Here is a 21,241-nt window from a genome sequence, read left to right as displayed (position 1 = left end):
TCAAATAAACGCTTTTTTTTTGTGTGAGTGATGAAGATTAGTGAATAGTTATAAAGCTGATAAACAAAACAATAAACAAAACTACATTCCCTGTCGATGACATCACCATCGATCTGCTTCCAGCTTTCTTTTAAAGTTCAAGACAGTGTTATTTCATTTTAAGTCCTAGAAAAAAACACCTAATAAAAACAGTCTCTTAAATCTGCATGATGCATTTTCCTGATTAGGCCACAAAGTTCATGTTTTATATTAAAAAGAAACCTCACCTTGTAACGTAGACTCTAGAAGGCTAATGTGCTCCACCAGGACTATAGTAAGAAACCTATCGTTTGTATTAAAAACCAAAAATTGGTGCATTGAAATCTATGACCTCGTCTTTTTTCAGCTGAGCGACGCTCACCTCACAGCCGTTAAGGTGGCATGCAGTGTTAGTCGTCTGGAAAGACATTTGAAATCACAACGTTTGACTGACTACACTACACATATTTGTTTGTATTAACTATTTAATGTACAGTTCATAGTTAAAATCACATATCTACAATAAAATGCACATAGAGCACGTGGAGCCAGATGAAGCAATCAGTTCCCCAGATGTTTTGTGCGCATAAAAATCTTGTTAACCTGTCACAACTTTACTTGAAGGCACATTTTCGTTCCGCTTCAAGCCTCATTGTTTCTTCAACCCAGAAATTTTGATAGAAAGATAATGATTTTTTTTTTTTTTACTTCTGTATTACTTTTGTTGAGTACTGCAGAATCCCAAGCCTGTTTTGAGGAGAATTGTTTTATAAGTAATAAAGAATCAAGATGTATCACATGAAGTGGAGAAGAGGATTTTGATTCATCTGGCTCCAAATATACATGTTTGACTTTCCAAAGTGAGTATCATGGCTAAGATTACATAAAGAGATCAGAGACAGTATACACAATGGTCATGCAGGAGTGACTAATGTGACATAAATTAAAGTCTGTAGGAGTTCATTAGTTCAAATCTAGGCATTAGGTAACAGAAATATATAGGTTACTGCTTTCTACTTGGCCATAGCTATGCGATTAATATCATGAGGACTACGTAATTAGCACAAACAGTTCAGTAATAGTTTTTGCCAGTTCACATACACTCTGCTGTTCTTCGACAGGTAGTAAGGCAGGGGGTGGAGAGAGAGAGGTAAAGACCCAGGACATTTTCACAGATCCTTCAGCCACATTAAAGTAAATGCTAGGTAATTTTTATGCTTTTAACCCGACATGACACACACACACACACACTCTCTCAAAGTCCTCATGGCAATGCAGCATCATCAGAATAGCATCATTGTGTCACATGAATTGGCATTAATGTCTGGTTATTTGGCTGATGATGGTAAATATACAATTGTCATATCATACATCTGTGTTGCAGGAAGCAGCAGCCCACTCTACATCCATTACCGCTGTTGAATACATTATGAACTGAAAAAATGGGGGATCCCAAATATATTTCTTTATGTTAATTTGATCACAGTTGAATCTGATTCAGTGCACTTATTGCTCTCGACACGCCACTGATTCACCTTTTTTTTTTTTTATCTCTTCCTGAAAAATAAAAATTTCCGTTTTGATTCGGTCTCTTTTCGAGGTGATCTTTTGCTCCACTTGAAGAGCACTCTTTTTTTCAATGTGTGTGTCAGTGCTGGAGCAGTGAACACACCATCGAGTAACAGTGTGTTTAGGTAAAACTAAAGCCATAAAAGGTAGTCACAACCATAGACGTCCGGTCATTGGCTTTCAAGTGATGGCTGATCTCCAAGGGTTTGTGCTTCACGTCAACAGTCGTCTAATACACACACACACACACACACACACAACAGAGTTATAAAGCTACAGTGTTAGGAACACCACTTTACTTGATTGGCATTATACTTTAAGTTTCACATAGAAAAGAAAAAATCTCTGAATTTCCAGTGAAGTATTTATAGTGAGCATAATGTACCTACAAGTCCATAACTGTAGTGTCAAGGTTTTCAGTTAAAAAATAAAATAAAAAAAACATACAAGAAGTGGACTCACACAGAGATAAGAAGAACAGTTGTGTACATGAGTAAGATGGGTAAATATAGAGTTTATTATACTTTATCAATTATACATCACAAAGTGTTATTTGTGACTTATTACATGTTCTGGAATAATTATAATTATAGTAATAAAAAGACAATGGTGAAATTGTACAATGCATTTCTCTTATAAATCAACCAAGCTGAATGCTGCTGAGGCGATTTTCACGTTTTGAGGCGATCCTCTTCTATCTCATAAACTTGGTTAAGTTGTCACCAAAAACTGAAAGACATTCACAGTCCAATGAGATAAAAAAAAAAATAAGTCCAAATTCCTCTCTCTAAACAGAAAGATCAAAATACTTTTTATGTCGATATATTTAACCAATGTTACATGAGCAGCATAGAATTTCTTCACGGCATTTAAATGCAGATATTTACAACATTTCTGTCGATTTCAGGAATGTCCTCATCACACCTTTTTTGAAAGTTGACTTGCGTCTGTAGACAACTATCACAGGGGCTTGTGCTGATGAACACCTTTAAAGATACAGTATTCAATAAAAGCTGAGAATTATTTGAAAAGGCAAAAAAATGAAAGCCGGATTGTTTTCTCTTCTCGTGTATTCTATGGATATAAGGGCCCAACTTGTACAGTAAACTTCATGCTAGCATTTGATTTTTTTGTGACAGCACAGCAACGCCATCCCAAAAAAAAAGGGGGGGGGGGGGCAATGAGAATTTGAATATCACTATATAAAGATAAAAACATACAATCAGTAGCCTTTCTTGGCCTCCTTCAACTTTTTTTTTTTTTTTTTTAATCCTTACTGAGTGTAAAAAAGTGACTACAGTTCAAAAAAACATCCAATACAGTGGTTTCTGCTGTCCTGGTAGCCAACATGGAACAAAACTAGATACTTGCATATATACAAATAATCAAGTTCCTCTATAGTTTTTAAATAGAATATAAGCACAGTCATCGAATGAATGAGACAGAGCCTCATAGTAGCAAAAGGCAACATTAAACACTTGTCTGGTGTTTTGATTCAGGTATGTATGAGCAGCTCTCTTATCCAACAATCAGCTCGCGAAACAGAGCAGATTCTCCACACACACACAAAAAAGCTCTTCTGTTCAAAGTGGTGACAAGTTTAAGGTCACTGAATACAGCATTGGTTAGATGCTGGAGACATAACATTGATAAGAAACTTCAATGCTACACATGCCAATCCAGAGGCTTTCTTTTCTTTTTTTGGGGGCACAACAGTACTGTGTAACTCATCAACACAGGTCAGAAACTAGGTTTTGGACATATTTACCTTCACTGATTGTTCACTCCAAAGTGACCGTTCGGACAAAATGAAACATGAATAAATCAACACTGACGCCTTGACATGGCAGTTAAACCTGAGTTCTGTTTTGGAAGTGGTCTCTTTTTCTTCTGATGATAGTGTTTCTATTTCTATTCAGGCAATAATAAACTCTACTATGCATTTTCTTGAGTTACACACTCAACTGTTTTTCTCTTAAATACATACATTATTTCACAGTTTGCTGTCAAGTTCCCCAGATGTGCCCCCCTCCCCCTCCCCCTCCCCCTCCCACTACCCCTCCCCCTCCCCCTCCCACTACCCCTCCTTGTTATGTTGTCAACAGGCAAACTCCTCAAAGTTGCCTAGAGTCGGGTGACGAGGTAACATGTTCGGCGTGAATCCGAGACTGTCCGAGTGACTCCGGAGGGTGTCACAGGTGCTCTGCAAAACAGAGGGAGGGGGGGGGGGGGGGAGGAGGGAAGACGAGTTCAAACGGGTTAAGGGAGGGGGGAGGGGGGAGGGGTGGGCGATGAAGGGAGAGATGATGGTGATGTGCCAATTGGAAAAGCAACAGGTAAAATGAGAGCGAGCAGGACAATAAAGGGACGTGGAGGAAACATAAATGATTTTTTTTGCAAGAAATAAAAGAAAAAGTCGATGATTACGGCGACACATCCACAGGTAGGATGATAAAAGGGCGATGAATGACAGAAACAGATGTAAAAGATGAAAACAACAGATTTGGAAGTTTCCAACATCAGCCACATCGCATATGTTTTCACAGGGAGTGACGAGAGTTGAAAGAAAAACAGTAAAAGATGGGGAAAATATGAAGGAGGAGGAAGAGAAAGAAAACAGCATATTTTTAGTCCTGTTTTTTACACTAGCATGTTAAATTGTTAAAGCTACGGAAGTCGAAACATCCACATATTTCTGTATTAGCCCGTATGTGAAAAAGTGCTCGCTGAATAACTGCTGATATGTGGATAACAACCGTTGGTAGTCCCATTGGCAAAAAAACATAAAAAATGGCTATTTCAGCAGACAAAGGACCTTTTTGTGTTTAGTGCAAACTCACTGCATGCAGACCTGTGATAACATCACAAAGTAATGCATCTAGTGATGTTATCTGGCACCAGCCGTTGCCTCTAAACGGACCTCTCTGCTGCAGGGGGAACAAATAGATCTCTGGTGGTTTAGCCTTTTTTTTTTTTTGTACAACAATTCAATAAATAGGTAATCTGTTTTCACAGGAGTTCTGCTCTTTATCCTATGGGAAAGAAAGAATTATTATTCAGTGGAAAGAGCAAGTTTTGCAAAATGCAGAGAGTCAAATCTTTATGCACTGGGAGAATCCAACCAATGACTGTCTTCTTGCCGTGCAGATAGAGACACACAGCAAACTAACCTGTCCTGACACTGAGCTAGGATTAATAAAAATGCTCACTGCTGACGGATAATCACCCCCTCTTTTTGTTGACTGTCTACTAAAGCTAACTGAATCTTTTATAGCCACGGAGGAAATGATGTATGAGATGGTTTCAGGTATGTATGAAAGAGAGGGACAGCATGGGAGGGAGCATCTATTATCAATGGGGTGTGCTACCTGGGGGCATGATTAGGCGTGACACCAGGGCTGGTTGGGTTCTCTGGAAACTCCTGGAATAGACATGATGAAAAGAAAGATGGGTGAGGGTGACTGAAATGAAATAAAACACAATGCAAATGCTCATAGTTTAACTTACAAGGGGATACTGCAAGACAGCGTTTCCCACAGTCAGATCATTTTGATTCTGAAGGAAGATGGCTGTCCTTTTTATTTATTTTTTATTTTTTGATAAGCAGGGAAGAGACAAAAACTGTCATCCAGATGTGATCATTGAAGAGAGTTAAAGTTTCACTAAAAATAGCATCAGATGAACCACTAAATGTTTTACCGTACTTTATTTTCAGGTTGTTTGTGAGGAGATGTGACAATGGTCTAGTTGAAAAAATGATTATTGAACATGAGAGAAAAGGAAATACAAAAGGATGGATTTATTGTAAGCATATGACATGAATAGGGGAACAATTCAATAAATGTCAGACTATCAAAGACCACTAAATGAATGCATCCTCTACTGCCACTTTAAAGCAAAAAATATATTCTGAATGCTAGTCTGACCAAAAAAAAAAAAAACCTCCTTCAGAGCTTTATCCCCTCGCTCTGCTTCATACATGAAAATAAACAACTTATTTTCAATCTTTTCTTTTGAATCAGCCGTCAAACAAACCACTGGACCCGAGGCAACAGAGCATGCAAGATCATAATCCACATGCAAAAACAACCCCACGGCTTCTTCAACAATTTGAAGAAAATAACAGACATTGAAAAGAGAATTGCTGAGGATGAAGAAGTCTTGGGGTTGTGTGACACAACGAAGAATTAGAGCTTGAACTATAGAACTGAATGCAAACAAAGTAGGCAGGGAGTACTCAGGGACGAGAGGAATTATCCGAATTTACAAAAATGTGACTTCATGCTTTTTATGAAAACAGCACCAGAAAAGAGGAAATGCTTTGTTGCTTTGCTTCAAACCCTACAGCGAGCTCGAAATAGGGATTAGTAGCTTTGTGCTTTGACTTGGACTTGAGACATGACCAGAGGTCCCAAAGTGTTGAAAGAACAGGATTAAGCAGCTTAGAATGTAGATCTTTTAAATGGTCGTTCAAATTGGAAGGAAAGCAATCCGAGATATTCAATGAATATGAAAATAGCAGTTAGGATGATACATTAAAGCTCCTTTGAGGAACTTTGGGTTTACGTTGACTTTGGTGACCCCCGTTGACCCTGTGTATTTCATGTATTTGGATGGAAAATGTCCTTCTGCTGTCATTTAACGTTCAATATGATCGCTAACCGAGAATGTTTGCGGCTAAAAACGTTTAAAAAAAAACTATAATAAAAAAGGCTGTTTCTGCCTCATCCTCTACCTCACTTAGCCACATAAACATTAGTATATAGAAATGATGACGCCCGTCACTGCGGAGCTATAGATTTCCTTTAGAAGCACCTTTATTGATATCAGCCCATTTCACAGAGAGGAGCTTTGAAATAATGAATTTAGGTCATAAACAGAAATTTTAGTCCAATAGTTTCGGACAAAAATTGACATTAAAAAACTGAACCAGTAAAAATCAAAATTACAATACAAACAAAACGTTAAATGAAGTACAAAAAAAGCCACTGAATAATTAAACCAAACTATATGCACAATTGATGAATCATCCCTTGTGGGAAATTCAGGAGTATCCCATATACAATGTTTGAACCTGTGAGCTATGGGATACTTCTGAATTTCCACCAGGGGATGATTAAAGTATCTATCTATCTATCTTTTAATAAAAGATTGTCAAACCTTGTAGTGAATTTTGTTTTTGTCTTACCGTTCTTACAACGTGCATTAAGTTAGCAATAATAGATCTCTGTCACACATCATGTGTCTATTTGACACATTTTGTCTTTCAAATACAAAAACTATTTTTTTCTCCACCAAAGTTAGCCATAAAAAGTTCTCCATCTACAGCGTGTGAAACACACCTCTCTATCTTATGCTCCAGGATTGATTCAGCACTGTGAGCTGCATTCTCTGATTACTGATATAAAGAAGGTATTCCAGTTATTAATAATTCCTTTACTGCTCAGTAGAAAGCTTACATAACAGTCTGCAGGGGAAGTGGAGGTGCCTCTGGAGCCAGTGTGTTAAACGGCTGGAGCTCAACAAAAGGCTGTGATGTAGGGCAGGACAGAAGCGCCTGGAACTACTCCTCACTTTTCATTTGGAACATTGAATGTGTTTTATTGCCTTGAAGGCTTAGAAAATGAGGTGATCATGAAATGTTAATCAAATCTCCAGACCTCTTTATCTTATTCTGCTTTCTGCTCGTTCTTCTTTCTTCTCTCGTATTAATGTGTTTCTGGGTTTCATCACATCATACTGCTGGACCTTTAGCCAAGCAGAATATGAGCTTTTCTTGCTCTGGGTAAACTGGAAATGCACGATGGAGGGAAGCATTGAGAAGCTTCTGTAGAGTGTGTAAATGCTAAAAAGTGTGTTGAGATAGCAACACACTTTTTAGCACACACACTCCCGGTGCAAGCCCTTGCCATCGTTCACGGTATATTAACTTATATTAAATACATATTTACATTTCAAAAAGGAATTTACATTTTGTATTTGCACCATGATGGACAAAAAAATTAAATAAAAATCAAGTTTAGAAGTCAAGAACTATATTTCCGGAGGTCAGACCCTCCCATCGTGCAGTTTATGATTCATAATAAAAAAGTTAATTGAGAGGAGGTCAGAAAATTCACTTTGACTTGGCCCTGTAGCTAAAGAGGAGGTCGAGAAGCGGAACACCACAAAGAAACATTTGTAAAGAAAGGTTACAAACTCAGTTAGCCACTTTTTAGCACTAATGTGCTTAAAGCTATTATTGATATGTGTCATAGAGAGTTCTGACTTTTTTCTGATTCACCATGTTAACAAAGTTTAACACATGTATAATAAATAATACACATATTTCAAATTCATTGTGTGCAATAAAAACAACGTTTCCTAATATTATTACAACTTTCCTGCATTAGAACTTGAAATTAAAGACGACATTATGTGTGGAGGTTTTGCTCTCTCTGGTGCTGTTTATTAAAAAAGCATTTTCCAGCATCAGCTGACCTTTTGTTGTTATGGTTTGCTCCTGAGCTCGTCTAATGTCACATCACATTCATCTCATTCAATCAAACCAACAGTGAGGATGAAATTACCAGATTGTCGCTCTGACAACGCTGTGGCCGTTTCTTGCGTATGAAGTAGCCCAAGACCTTGTCCTTAAACACCTAGATGCAAAAAAACGTCAGATCAGATTATCCACAGATGGAGTACAGCATGAAGCAACATAAAGACGAAACAACTGAAGCAGAGAATAGATACTTCATCTGAGTTTCAGGAAATACTCTTATTGATTTTGTTGCAGAGAGTCAGATGAGAAAGCGGATAGCACTTATATCTCTGTACCTTAAACATGATCCTACAGCCAGCAGCTAGTTTACTTCTTAATAATATAGAATATCTTGTATTTTTAATGTGTTCAGAAAAACAAAGTGAAAGCACTAAAAGCTGTTATTTTTTGTGAACTTTATGTGCATATCATTTACCCCTGCACATAAGACCCCTTACAAACACAGCATGACATACTTTATTCAGAGCTTTATGTGTGCATTAAACAAACACGATCAGAAATGTTAAGTCATAAGCCTAAGAGGTGCTGCTGGCAGAAGCTGAACATTCATCAAACAGAATAAAATGAATAAGCAGAACTTCCAAAGCATTGAGTTATGTCTTAAAGATTCATTTACATTTTATCTTTGACTTATTTCAAAAGGTCTAAAACCAAAAAACGAACTCAGCACTAGACTTCATTATTGGCCTTTATATACAGTAGATAAAGAATAAACCAAGCCATCATTTTACCTCATATAGGTAGTCAAATATTTCCAGTATTGTTAAAACACTTGCTCCGATAAACAGCCCCATCTGACCTCCAATGTCACCTGGAAACAGAGAGATTAATAGATATAGACAGGTGCAGTTATTGTACAATGGTGCATGAAAACATTCCCTGTGCTGTCACTTCTCATTCAGTATCTCTCTCAGATATCTGAGCAGAATTGTCAAAAGTGTCCATCCAGCCCGAACGTCTCATCAGACCCAGCTTCGCCTGCCCTTGCGAGAGCATCAGATTATGAAAATGTGTTCCGGCCGCTTTACGAGTTCAAAGAGGGGAAGAAAAAAAAAACCTCAAAGCACCGGGCGCGAACACGCCATGTGTGGGTGGCCTGCTGAGAGTGCTGATACCAGGTCAACTACATCTTTCTGACACAATCAACCTGAAAAGTGGGAGAATCTTACCGAGGAGCCCTGCAATTTCATAGGCCTTCTTCTGCTCAATTTTCTCATAATTCAGAGCTTCAAAGAAGATGTCAAGGACCAATATGTTTTCTCTGGAGAGAGGACAGAGAAGAACACACCTAATTGAGTTCATGTCCGGGGATATCACATAACAGCAAATCACATCTCACATTTCCTGTGTAACTATCTTTCATTATTGTTACATTGAAGGTGAACGATGGAGACCCAGGTCATGCCATGCCACAGTACATCCATCCATCAACAGAGGAAAGAAAAAGAGGCTGAGATCTATTAACTGACTTCTACCACATCATACTTACCCAATGTACTGCTCAGTTTTGTTGAATTTCTTAGCCAGATATTTAGCAGATGCTTTACTGGGGATCTTAACCATGGACAGCTCCTTGCCATAGCGAGTCATGTTGCAGGGGGTCTGACAGACACAGTAATCGTTGTCTTTCTCTACCAAAAAGTCTGTGGATGATCAAAGCCGTTTTAAAAATAGAATAAAAAAATAAATCAAACAAACCTGCACAAAGACGCTCTCAGTTCCTGCTAAAAATATCTCTACGCACAACAGAACGCTGCCATCGTTCACTTTCCATGAAAGCAAATAATGACTGAAACTATAATACAGAGGAAGGAAGAAGAAAAAAAAAGCTGGATGGGATTTATTTGATATTAGTGAAGCACAGACACATCGCAAATCTCACTAATGGCACTTTTACACAATAATTCTGCTTTATTATTTGGCTTCAGTCCTGTCTGATATTGAAGTAGTTTGAAGTTAAAGCTACCGGGGTATTATTAAAATCGTCTCATGGCACAATAGTTTAACACTTGGTTGAGTTCAGATATGAATCCATCACGCTGTTATTTCATATGTAGGCAGTAAAGTGTGCGGGCTCACCTAGAGCTGGGTCAGCACAGTCTTTGTACTGCTCTGGTGTGCAAACTGTTGAGGTTCCTGTTTGAAATAATGTAAGAGTGGAAATAATAAACTCATATCATGTAAAAGAAGAACATACAAGGGAAGAAGTATTTGTCATATTTCTTAATAAGTCAGGGCTGACTGTCATACCGGGCATGTGAACCATCCTGCAGTTGCAGTTCTCCAGCAGGTAGCGGGTTTCACAGTCAATGCGGCAGGCGGTGATGCTGTACGTGGAGAAGAATTCAGAGTCTATGGGCGTAGACTTGCAATCTCCCCAAGGCGGAGGAAGGTACTGAAGCTGAAAGAGCAAACAGCACATGTTTTCCCTCAGCATATCCACACACAAGATTATAACCAATAACAAAATGCAAGCCCGGTGCAGCGGGAAGTACAACGGAGGGCAACAAGCTGACAAAACCCAATATGGATGTCTCAAATGTAAAAAAGAAAAAGGAAAAACCACACACAAACAAAACAAAAAAAGAGTTAGAATTTGAATGACAGTGTGCACTGAGACAATATTGGCCAAAAAATAAATAAAAAAGTCATGTCAAACCGACATTATTGATCATGTTTAGCAGCAAGCAGACATCATGCAGAACAGTATTGATGCAGGTCTAGTCCCCGGTGGAAGCAGAATACCATGGGAATCGAGACAAGCTTAATTGAAGTCTGTAAAATGTAGAGTTTCAGACAGGACACCACAATCAATGGACAAATTTTACAACCTTGAGAACAGAACAATAAACACTTTTACAGTTTCCTGATGAACAATTACATGAATTGTACTAATAAAATAGACATTTTTACAGAAGACCTGATCTGATTTTACTGTAACTATCTGATGAATGAATGAATACTCTTCTTACAGAAGCCCATTAAAGTGACTTCTTGTTGATTGACTTGCAGATTTTTCTAATTTAAGCCCGTGAGAGTTTGTAACAAAACGGTGGAGTGTAGAGTAGAGTCAGTCAGCGGGCTCATTAGAGGTGAAACTCTCATTAAAAGGTGAAGAGCAGGTCATTACATTTACGAACAACTCTGGGAATTCTAAATGAATCCGCTAATGAGGAAAGAAACGTGACGCATGAATTTTGAGGTTTGAGCTCATACTAAACATTGGAGCCGTGGAGCTTGTTGCATAACTGCAGCAATTTGCCCTCTACTCTATGTGAAAATATTTTTAGAGCTCTCTTTCACACTTTAAAGCAACTCTTTTTTCAATGTACCCAAAACACTGACATTTAACCACCATCATGATTTTCTATCTAGCTGTCTTCTTGTTTACAACACTTTATGGTAATGAATGCTGAGTTCTTATCTTCATGACAAAAACTAACCAATTATTCATGAAGGCAAATAAAACGCTCGCTCTGGCATTTTGAAGTTAAAAATAGCAGCAAGAACCGCCGATCAATGTTAAAGGTTTCCTTCGTGACAAACTTCTCAGGGAAGCGACTCTGATGTTGTTTTATTTCATTTCCAATCACCCCCACCAGCTCTAACCAGGCTAACTTGGGACAATCTAGCGCTAATTTAGTCGATAGAGAGCGACAGAGATGGAGAGAAATTTACTGAGGAAGTGGACCTAAACTGGCAAACATGATTAAGCCTTTATTGAGCTCGGTTTCTAGCCCACAGACTTTCATATCAAGAGTTACAATCAGGATAAAACCCTGGTGCAATAAATGCAGGACTTCTAACTGATGCCAGAGTCCTCATGGGTAATAAAATCTAATGAATCACATTGTCCGCTCCCCTCCAGATGACATTAAGCAGCGGTCCAGTGGATTGCCCCGAGAACACATAAAAGCAAAACGAACAAAAAGGGAGTGCTCATAGAAGTTAACTTGGCGGTGAAAGGGTCAAGCCAATCAGCAGCTTCGATGAAGATATAGACTCGGATGAATGGTTAAAAGCTGGAATGAAAGACGTTAGCTACTCTCTGCTATCTGTTAAACAGAGAAGACAATGTGGACAGGGACAGACTGCAGATGTTGTTGCATGTCGTTGCTTCAGCCACACAGAAGGGGGACGGATGAATCCATTCCTCTAGTAGTGGGGACCAGCAGATGAAAGAGTGCAACTCTATGATGGGAGTTGAGCTATTTAACAGAACAGCACTTGTGGCATGCAGCAAGCCCAGACAGTCATACGCTACCCTCTGCTCTTGGGTGGAAACGAACGTTTGGAAGCCGGGGGCGACCCCGAAGCCCAGCTCATGGAGGAAAGGAGGCTCTGACTGAGTGTGAAGCTGTACCTTTATGCCGGCCTCATAGGACGTCTCATCTAGGGCGAGGGGGTGGGGGGGGGGTGGTGAGGGAACACAGCCCACATGATTATCAAAATAATAAGAGGAGAAACAATAAAGAAAGGGACAGAAAGTGGTCGATCCCATTGGACAGCACGTTGTCTGTATAACAACAACACAGCTACAACTCCCAGCTGGGTGTAAAAACGTTGCAGCATTGGTATACAACTGGATCCAGCCTTTATATTCTTACATGCACTCAGAGTCTTTAGTCCAAAATGATGTGATGTTGTTCTTCTTGGCTTTCTGAGTTCAGCTATAGCCTATTATTAACATTTCTCTTATAGCAGCTTTACAAATGAAAGTGTTGAGATGGGAACAGCTTCATCCAGCTGTCGATTATTTATGAAAAACTGTCACTGTTCTCGTCTGAGAATGATTAAAATGAATGCTCCCCAGGCTTTAATGACAGTCTAATTAATTCAGCACATATTTAACATCGTAAACATGTCTCTCAGCTGTCACCAGTGTGGGCGCACATGTCAGTAATATAAATGACAATCCACACACTTCAGCTTTCAGGAAAAAACTTTGCGATGATGATTTATAGATCAGATTCCAGTCTTGGAGTTGGCAGAATGATGATACACGTTGGAGCTTCATTTCAACACTTGTACAGAGCAGGAAGAAAGAGAGTGAGACATAGAGATATGTTTCAACGCTGGATTCCCCCCCCCCCCCCCCAAAAAAGATAAAATTTGTCATTTTTTGTGGTGTCCAAGTGTCTGCATTGGAAGACTCTGCCTCAACAATCCCATGTTATTCTGCATAAGCAAGGCAGGTGGTTTGAACATTTATCACATGCTCGCAAAGTGACCGAGACCATTAACTTTAGGAGCAAAATCATTTAAATTAGGAGTCATTTCGTTGCTGAAATAATGAAGTTAATTTACTGCTGGAGTCTCCATTACTTCAAGACTTCACAAGGAGTGATGATGTGGTTAAAATTTAAAAGAGCCTGCAGCACAATACACAAATTCACTTGATTTCAAAAGTAATCACTGCAAAAAAAGTAAAATCCATTTTCTCGTAACTTACAATGAGGATAGAAGTCTTTTTGGATCATATTGCTCTACTCTGTCACTGTTTCCATTTGAAAACCATAAGACTGCTGTTTGGATTGTGTGCTTTTCTAGAGGAGGTAAAAAAAAAAAAGACATAATTTGTTGTCTTGGCAACCTCACATTACTGCCGTACAGTATGATTAGATTTGGATAGGAAATCCATGTGAGCTCAGTGTTATGACCCTGCACACAATTCTTCCGATCAATTCCAGCTCCACTACAGTTACTACTTTTCATCCTTCACTGATGGCAGTTAACCGACAGTTAGGAGCACTGGACACGCACAACAAACCTGCCACAGGCATTTCTATGCGCTTAAAACACTCAAAACATCTTTACTGCATATTTCAACATATTTTTAGCAGTGGGCCTTGTGACCTACTGGGTCTTTCTGGCCTAATAAAGTGTTAATGGAAATGAGAATAAAACTAGTATGATGAAATCTAGAGCAAGCTTCTTTAAATAGTTTAATTTAACATCAAAAACATGATAATGAGTCTTCAGAAGTCTGAAGTCTTTTTGTGAGTCTTTATAGTGATCTATTTATGGGGAAATGCTGCAACCAATCGACTCTTTTAGCTAAACTCTCAGCAGGAAAAATGCTTCACAATATTCAATATTAGATGAATAATTTCTGTTAAGGGTGTTAGCCTGAAGGATATCCCTTCAAACACCTGAGTTAGGTTTATATGAAATAATCAGGGTACATTTTGGGATGGCTGTGTGAGTTCTGTGAGACTCCCTTGTCTCTGCCTTCTCTTTGATTGTGCCACCAGAGACAATTTTCACAGCATTCAAATAAGCAGCGTTCATATTTCTTCCCTCAGTAAGAGAAGTAAAACAAACAGTGTAGGCTGCCAGATATTTCTGAATGCTGTGTAGTCGGGAGGTTGCTTTGGCTCAGCTCAGCACAGTATGCTTTCAGTCATCAATTGGCTCTGCTCTATCGATAATCCTCTTCCACTTTAATTTTTCTCAGTTTCATCTAGAAATAACTATTGGGTGTTTATTTAACAACTAACTGCACATTTTCCATCAAGAGGTTAACCATAGATTTGATTTTGCTCCAGGCTCCGAGACACAGAGGTAATGGGCAGCGGCGTGGGGCAGGATTTGAGGACAAACACAAAGAAGATGCCGGTTGGAGGGGAGGAGGCTGAATATTAGGTACCAGTTGCTGCTGACATGACACAAAAGTTTGAAAACCAGGGGCCACACCAAATCCCAGTTGGTCAATGAAGGGCGGCTCGTCCTGGCTGTGGATCTGAACCTTGATGCCTGCTTCGTAGGAGGTCTCATCTGTGGATACAGCACGCCAAAAGAAATGTAACAACAAGCACACTCGCCTATGGAAACCTGCTTTGGCTCTGGCTTTTTATATAAAGGGATATCCCCATGTTAAGAGTTAACATAAGGGGGATACTCATATGTTAACGTGCTGGACTGGTCATTAAACAGATTTACAGCCACAGATTTATTCCACTCTGTATACTTTATGATTGTTGTTGTCTGCCATAAAACTGAAGACAATATGTCAATGACTCTATTAGACATGTTGTCAGATGCAGAGCTAGGGAAACATATCAAGATAATGTGCTATTAAACAAGCTAGTAAATCACTCCTTTCTAACTCCTCAGATATTTATCAGTGAAGTGAGGGAGAAGAGTTTGGAATATCCTGGGCTCTTGAACCTGTATGAAGCGGTGCACTCACATGTTAAAGATGTAACAAAGGACTAGAAGAGGGATGTTCACACAGGATTGAGGAGTATACAAGTTAAAACATTACCATACTGAGAAAACAGTACTGACCTGTCTCTCCCCAAACAGGCAAGTATTCATCCTGCTGAATATCCAACATGATCTCCAAGCCGTTCCCCGTGCCCCCTTTTAAAGTGGTCAACAAAGGGTTTCCGTCTAACCCAGAGTTGAATGTGTAGCATTTTCCGTAGCGTGTGTAAATCTGTAGGAAAAAAAGAAAAGAAAAGAGAACAGAGAGAACAGGAGTGTTAATGAAAGTCAAACCCTTTCCACTGTGCTGCGCCTGTGTTCAATTTTGCACCTGCTGGAGGTGTATTACATGTCAGCTAGTAATTGTGCAGGACAGCTAATCATTGCAGAGGTTTTGTGATTATCAGAGAGAGAGAGCATACCAGCTTTAAACAGGCACCTGGCTCAGATTTGAGGAATTAATGAGCTTCTGTAGCAGCAGCACCAGTAACAGCAGTAGCTATCAATCTTTACCCAATTTCCCTCCAAATTTCCCCTGAGTAACTTGGAGTGAGTGTACTATTTTGCCGCCATTAAATAAGAAACATCTGAGGTGGACGCTCTCTGGACGCACAAACAAAGTCTAAATGGGGTTTAGTGAAAGACGTGTGTGTGTCTTGATTTAGAAAGTCTTCGATGGACTGAACCGTTGCCAGAAAAGCTCAGCAGTGCTTACCATCCGATTTGCAACTGCTACATTAGATTTGCTCGCACCAAAAATCTTTCTGGTTTCATAAATCCCGAAGGCTTGAGTCATTTATTTTCAGTATTTTGTTCAGTTTACCAAATTACATTTCATCTCAAGATGATGGAATTTATTTGTGACTGGAAAAGTTTGAACCCCCTGAAAACAAGTAAAAATAAATCCTTATCAAAATGTGAAATATAATTTTAATTTGAACAAAGTCTACAGCTTTGATTAAGACTAAGAAAGCCTAAAACTGTGAATACAGCTGAAGGGCTTCTGTAAATTCAAGATAAGCCCTATCAATTTGAGATAAGCTTATGACACTGTAAAACTGATTGGTTATGCAAGGCTTTGAAGAGCTACAATATCGGTACTTAATGAATTTCAGCACAATGTAAAAAACCTGCAAAAACTCAAAAACAGCAGCCATCTTAGTTTTATATCATTTGTGACCCCTATTTATGAATTACAGTTCGTGACACCTTTAATAAATGTATACATGCATTAATACAGGTGTGTTGGTGTTCCATGTAAACATTGAAATAAGGGAATAAGATATGACTGTATGAGCACATTTAAAACTAGTCTAGTACTCAGTTTCTTATCTACACCACTGATACAACTGAACATTTAACTTTGAAAAATAACCTATAAATGTATACTTCTTTTAACTTTTAATACATTTTTTTGGAGCTGATTTTTTAATGTTAAACATTCAAGTGTCCACTAAAACTTTGAAACTGAAGGGCAGCAGTTAAAAGTCAATGGATTATCTTTTTGATAATAAAACATTAATAGAGACACAAAACAGGTTTCTAATACTGTGTTATTCAAATCCAGACATCACATTTAAATTAACGGTTTAAACTTTAACATCTCAGAAGCCCAGTGGAACTGAGGTTAACTCATAACATAAATTTAGATTTACTCATTTGAAGTAAGCCCAGTGGTGGAATTCATCATTTATTATTAATGTGTAAGTTTAAGAATTCGTATAGAGTCAAACTATTTGAACCTTCTAGAAAAGAGTAAGTTCCTATTTTGAGCAATAATTTCCTTCTTACATGATCATGGTTGTACATGATAGGCAAACAGAAATAGATGTAGTACTCCGACAGGAAATTATAGCTCCTAAAATGATGGTCTATCTATCTTTCCACATCTGTCTGTCTACATATATATATAACAACAAGTCACAGCAGAAAGAAAGGGGGATGTCATCTGTCAATGGTTCCTTTTCACTACCCAGTCCTGGTAAGAGGGCTGCTGGCAAAAACCCAACCAGCATGGCAAAGCTGATCTCAAGAGATCAGAGCCAGCGGTCCATGTCCAGACTGAGAGAGACGAGCATGCAGCTCAGACAGATAAGACAAAGCTTTGGTCCGTTCCCCCTGCTGGCTGTATAATGAGGTCTACAAAGAGTCAAGAAACTGCTTTTTTTAAAGATTCAGATTTAAGTTGAGATAAAAATGTGAACCTCATTCAGTCACATCATGTGTTGCTTATTAAGATGCACACACCAAGCACATTTAAAACCCCCGTTATGAGCGTGAGCTGGCCAAGGATACTGGATGGAGAGGCTTTTTCTGGTTTCTGCAAAACAGACAAGCCACAGTGGACAGATGACATTTTGTAGTGTGCGAGACTTTGCATTTCAACCAGCTCGGAACGAGTTGACAGTGTCACAGCTATAGGATATTTCAGACTAGAATAAAGAACCTCTGCAGAGGCAAGTTCTTAAATGTGATGCTAGAGACAAGTCGATGTATTTTACATTCAGATTACAATTTTTCCCAGAGCTGCAAAAAATAAATTACTACTCACAGCAGAGTTTTCTCCATTCAGCATTTTAAATATTTTCTGATGATGTCATAAGCTACCAGTTTTTGATTGAAGTGTTTGATTAAAATGTTACCATTCATAACAGTGTGACTTTGGTTTCTACTTCCTCCATGGGGCATTCAATGCTTACCCATAAATGAATTGGTGTTATAGATGTATTTTTTTTGGTGTTGGTATGAGCAAATCAGCTCCCTTATTTTTTGAAACAAGACTTCACCTGCCCTCTAGATCATGAATTAAAAGAGCTAAAATACTGATTTACAACATCTCAATAACTTTTTTTCCTTGCTTTAATTTTCAGAGGTTATACAGCAAATCTACAACTTGCTAGGGTTCGAAGAAACACAATTAATTGTGATACTTAAGATACTCATGATTATATGACATTAATTATCCACCACACGATGTACTGTATTTGTTTCCTCAAGTGACTTTTTGAAGACATCAAATTTGATAAGGAAAGAGCTATCATGTCTGAGAGAGAGAGAAAAATAAAATAAAAAACAGGACAGGCTTTTCAGCAGCTTTGAAACAACACCATAAAACACCCTTAGAGAATGCCTGCTGAAGGACGCCTAGTCAAATGCTTCCATTAATTATTAACACACCTTGTAAACAACAGCCACACGTGAAAAACAAAATCTCTCTCTCCCTCTGTACATACAGTGCTGAAGTTTTTGTGGGTGCAGATATCCCCGCGGAACCTGCACTCCAGCAGCATTTCCTCCAACTGGTGACCGAGGCGTCCCATCATCTCAGTGGTGTTGATGCGGTAATCGGGGTGGGGGTTGTAGTTGTTAAAGTCCAGCAGGCTGAGGAGACCCTGCTTGTGGCTGTCTCTGAGGATTGACAGGCTCTTTTCCATGACGGTGTGATTGGGGTACATGAGGTCCATCCAGTAGCCGCTGTGGTACAGGTCCTCCCTGGTCAGAGTGGAAACCCTGAACACGTTTTTGTTGCAGATAGTCACAGCTGGGAAAGACATGTTGTGAGCCCAAACCATGTAGATCTTGGTGACAGCCGGGAAGGACATCAGGTAGTGGATTCGATTCAAAGACCAGGTGCCGAGGAGACTTATGCAAAGAAAGAAGGCCATGATCCAAATGACTCGCTGTGGTTTCGACTTGTCTGGAGAGAAGATAAACTTCAAACCATGGACCTTGGTCCTCATAATGAAGGAAACGGTGAGCTCTCTCCATGATGGTTTCAATGATTTGGACTTAGTGTTTTTAAGAGGGGTCTCTTGAGCATTACTTTTTTTATTTGGCCCCAGGGCAACTGATTCTGTTGAGGGTGCTTCAGCCATAATAACTTTAGTCAAGACAGGCGCGTCTTTCCCAAATTCTGTTTCTTAGTAGTCCACTCTCAACATTCTCAATTTACACACAGTGTCTTTCTCCATCTCCAGGTTTATAAATCACAAATCCAGGTAGCATCGACAGGAGACCTAACATGCAGCTGTCCCACTGTTCAGGCTTGAGAAATCTTTTCCGTAAAGACATAAACAAAGGAGGTAAAATTGATTTACATAATGACTCCTTTATGAAGAAAAAACAGCTGAATCACTCCATTAACAGAAAGCATCAAGCGTAACCATCACCAACCCTTCATCAATGGATAAATGGACGTGATAATTGCAGATGTAAGCGGCGACTTCTCTCCCACAGGCAATCACTTTGAAAATCCGGAGAGGCTTACCCCTGTTGCTCAGATCTTTCACTCCTCCATCTCCCTCTCCAGTGCCAGACAATACTTGCAGATTTCGATGGTTTTCTCTCTTTGTGCAGTAGCTTGCCCAGAACCCAACTCCTCCCTTTTTTTCAGAGATTGAAGAGATGCTTTTTAGTGTGTTGACTTGCAGCCTGCAGAAGGGAATATAAAGCTTGTTGCCCCCCCTACACATACTCTCTCTACAGTCGAATGGAGAATGAGGTGGAGCTAGTGGATGAAATTGTTTTCCGCCGGTGATGAAGTAGACCTCCAATGGCATAGAGAAGGGAGGGGTGGGGGGTGGGGGGGTATCAATCAAATTACGAATAATTGTAATAAAGAAATTCTGGCATAGAAAAAATGATGAGGTAGGTTTAATGTAAGAAGAATTGACAGCCTGCTTGTGGATCAATATACTTCTATATTTGATAACTGAAAGGAGGCATCAAGTTGGAGAAAAACACAGCCAAATCCCCCTTTAAAAAGGTGCAAGAAATATCCATAATACCGCATTTTGTAGCTCTTCTATTCTGCCATTTTAAATATGATTTTCCCAAATGCAGCATAATGAGTGCTGACATCCTGCTGCATGCAGATGTGGCTCTGGGTGATATTTAAGGTACTTTGCTCCAATTATGTGAGAATATCAGAGGAATCTGTTCAGCGGAAAGCTCGGCTCGTACTGAGACTGTTTTTTTTTTTTTTTATCAAGTTAGCTGGAATCTTTTCAGTCTGTAATGTGAGCATTGGCTGAGAACACTGATCACAGCTGTGGTAACATATGGTTGCAAATAATGATTCTAAAGGGTGGGGAAAACAAGCAAAAAAATTTTTTTGGATTACTGTGGTAACTTGAAGAAGAGAGTGTCATTTGTAAACTCAGATTGAATTAAATTGTAATAAAACCATTAGATTTGACCTTGTTAATGGGATCAACTCAACTCGACTCGGTGCATCACAGGGTCCCTGTGTTGCACCGAGTTGTGTGCCAGGATTGATCTACCTCTTCTAAATGCATCAATGATTATGTCCTGATGTCCACAATTTAATCATAAACGCTAATTAACATTAATACAATTTTAAAGAAAACAAAGTTTCTTCCACAGAAAATAATCTGCATTTAGGGCGATGAACTCCTTGCTGAGTGGACATCCCAAATTTCTCATATGTTCACTCTAAAGACGTAGTAGATGGTGTGTTTCATGTGATCTTGGAAGTCGGAAATTCTTAGTTGCCTGTCGGATACATCATTCAGGAAAGTAGCCTGAAGTCAGAACTTAAAACAGAACTTCAGTTACCCAAGCTCAAAATCCAACATGGCTGCTACGAGGATCAACAGTAAAGTTTCAGCTGTCCTTCATAGTGTTTATAGCAACTTAGTCTTGCTTTTGTGTAATTAAACCAATCACTCAGACAATATTGTGTAAATTCTGTCTGCGGACATGTCTTGATGCTTTTTCATGCAAACTATCAGGTAGTGTGTTGTCGCTTGGTATTAACGTACAAAACAGAGCTATTTCAGGAGGCGTCCATGCTGCTTCTCTAACGTGATGCGTTGAGTACTCGTTCAACTGTGAACTGTGTGACGTCATTCCCGGCTTCGACAACCGACTTCCGAGGTA

General features: G+C 39.1%; 1 protein-coding gene across 6 annotated transcripts in view; it reads right to left on the bottom strand.

The window, feature by feature from the left end:
• Positions 1-642: 642 nt before the first annotated feature.
• The window catches only part of asic1c (acid-sensing (proton-gated) ion channel 1c), an 89,846-nt gene continuing 69,247 nt past the window's right edge, over positions 643-21,241 (bottom strand). For 2 of the 6 annotated variants that reach the window (XM_065954175.1, XM_065954177.1), the window contains exons 2-11: positions 15,422-15,572; positions 14,781-14,908; positions 10,382-10,532; positions 10,211-10,267; positions 9,621-9,774; positions 9,301-9,392; positions 8,863-8,942; positions 8,157-8,228; positions 4,956-5,008; positions 643-3,790 (exon numbers count right to left, since the gene is read on the bottom strand). In XM_065954175.1, the coding sequence (XP_065810247.1) occupies positions 3,712-3,790; positions 4,956-5,008; positions 8,157-8,228; positions 8,863-8,942; positions 9,301-9,392; positions 9,621-9,774; positions 10,211-10,267; positions 10,382-10,532; positions 14,781-14,908; positions 15,422-15,572 (1,017 nt within the window). In that variant the 3' untranslated portion in view covers positions 643-3,711. Of the gene's footprint in view, positions 3,791-4,955; positions 5,009-8,156; positions 8,229-8,862; positions 8,943-9,300; positions 9,393-9,620; positions 9,775-10,210; positions 10,268-10,381; positions 10,533-12,395; positions 12,524-14,780; positions 14,909-15,421; positions 15,573-18,573; positions 19,847-21,241 lie in introns of those variants that run through there. The other 4 variants (XM_065954173.1, XM_065954174.1, XM_065954176.1 and 1 more) reach the window with 4 other exon arrangements.

This window comes from Labrus bergylta, chromosome 4 (genome assembly GCF_963930695.1).
Source record: "Labrus bergylta chromosome 4, fLabBer1.1, whole genome shotgun sequence".
NCBI lineage: Eukaryota > Metazoa > Chordata > Actinopteri > Labriformes > Labridae > Labrus > Labrus bergylta.
The sequence above is the reverse complement of the archived record's forward strand: the minus strand, read 5'-3'. Positions and strand labels throughout refer to the sequence as shown.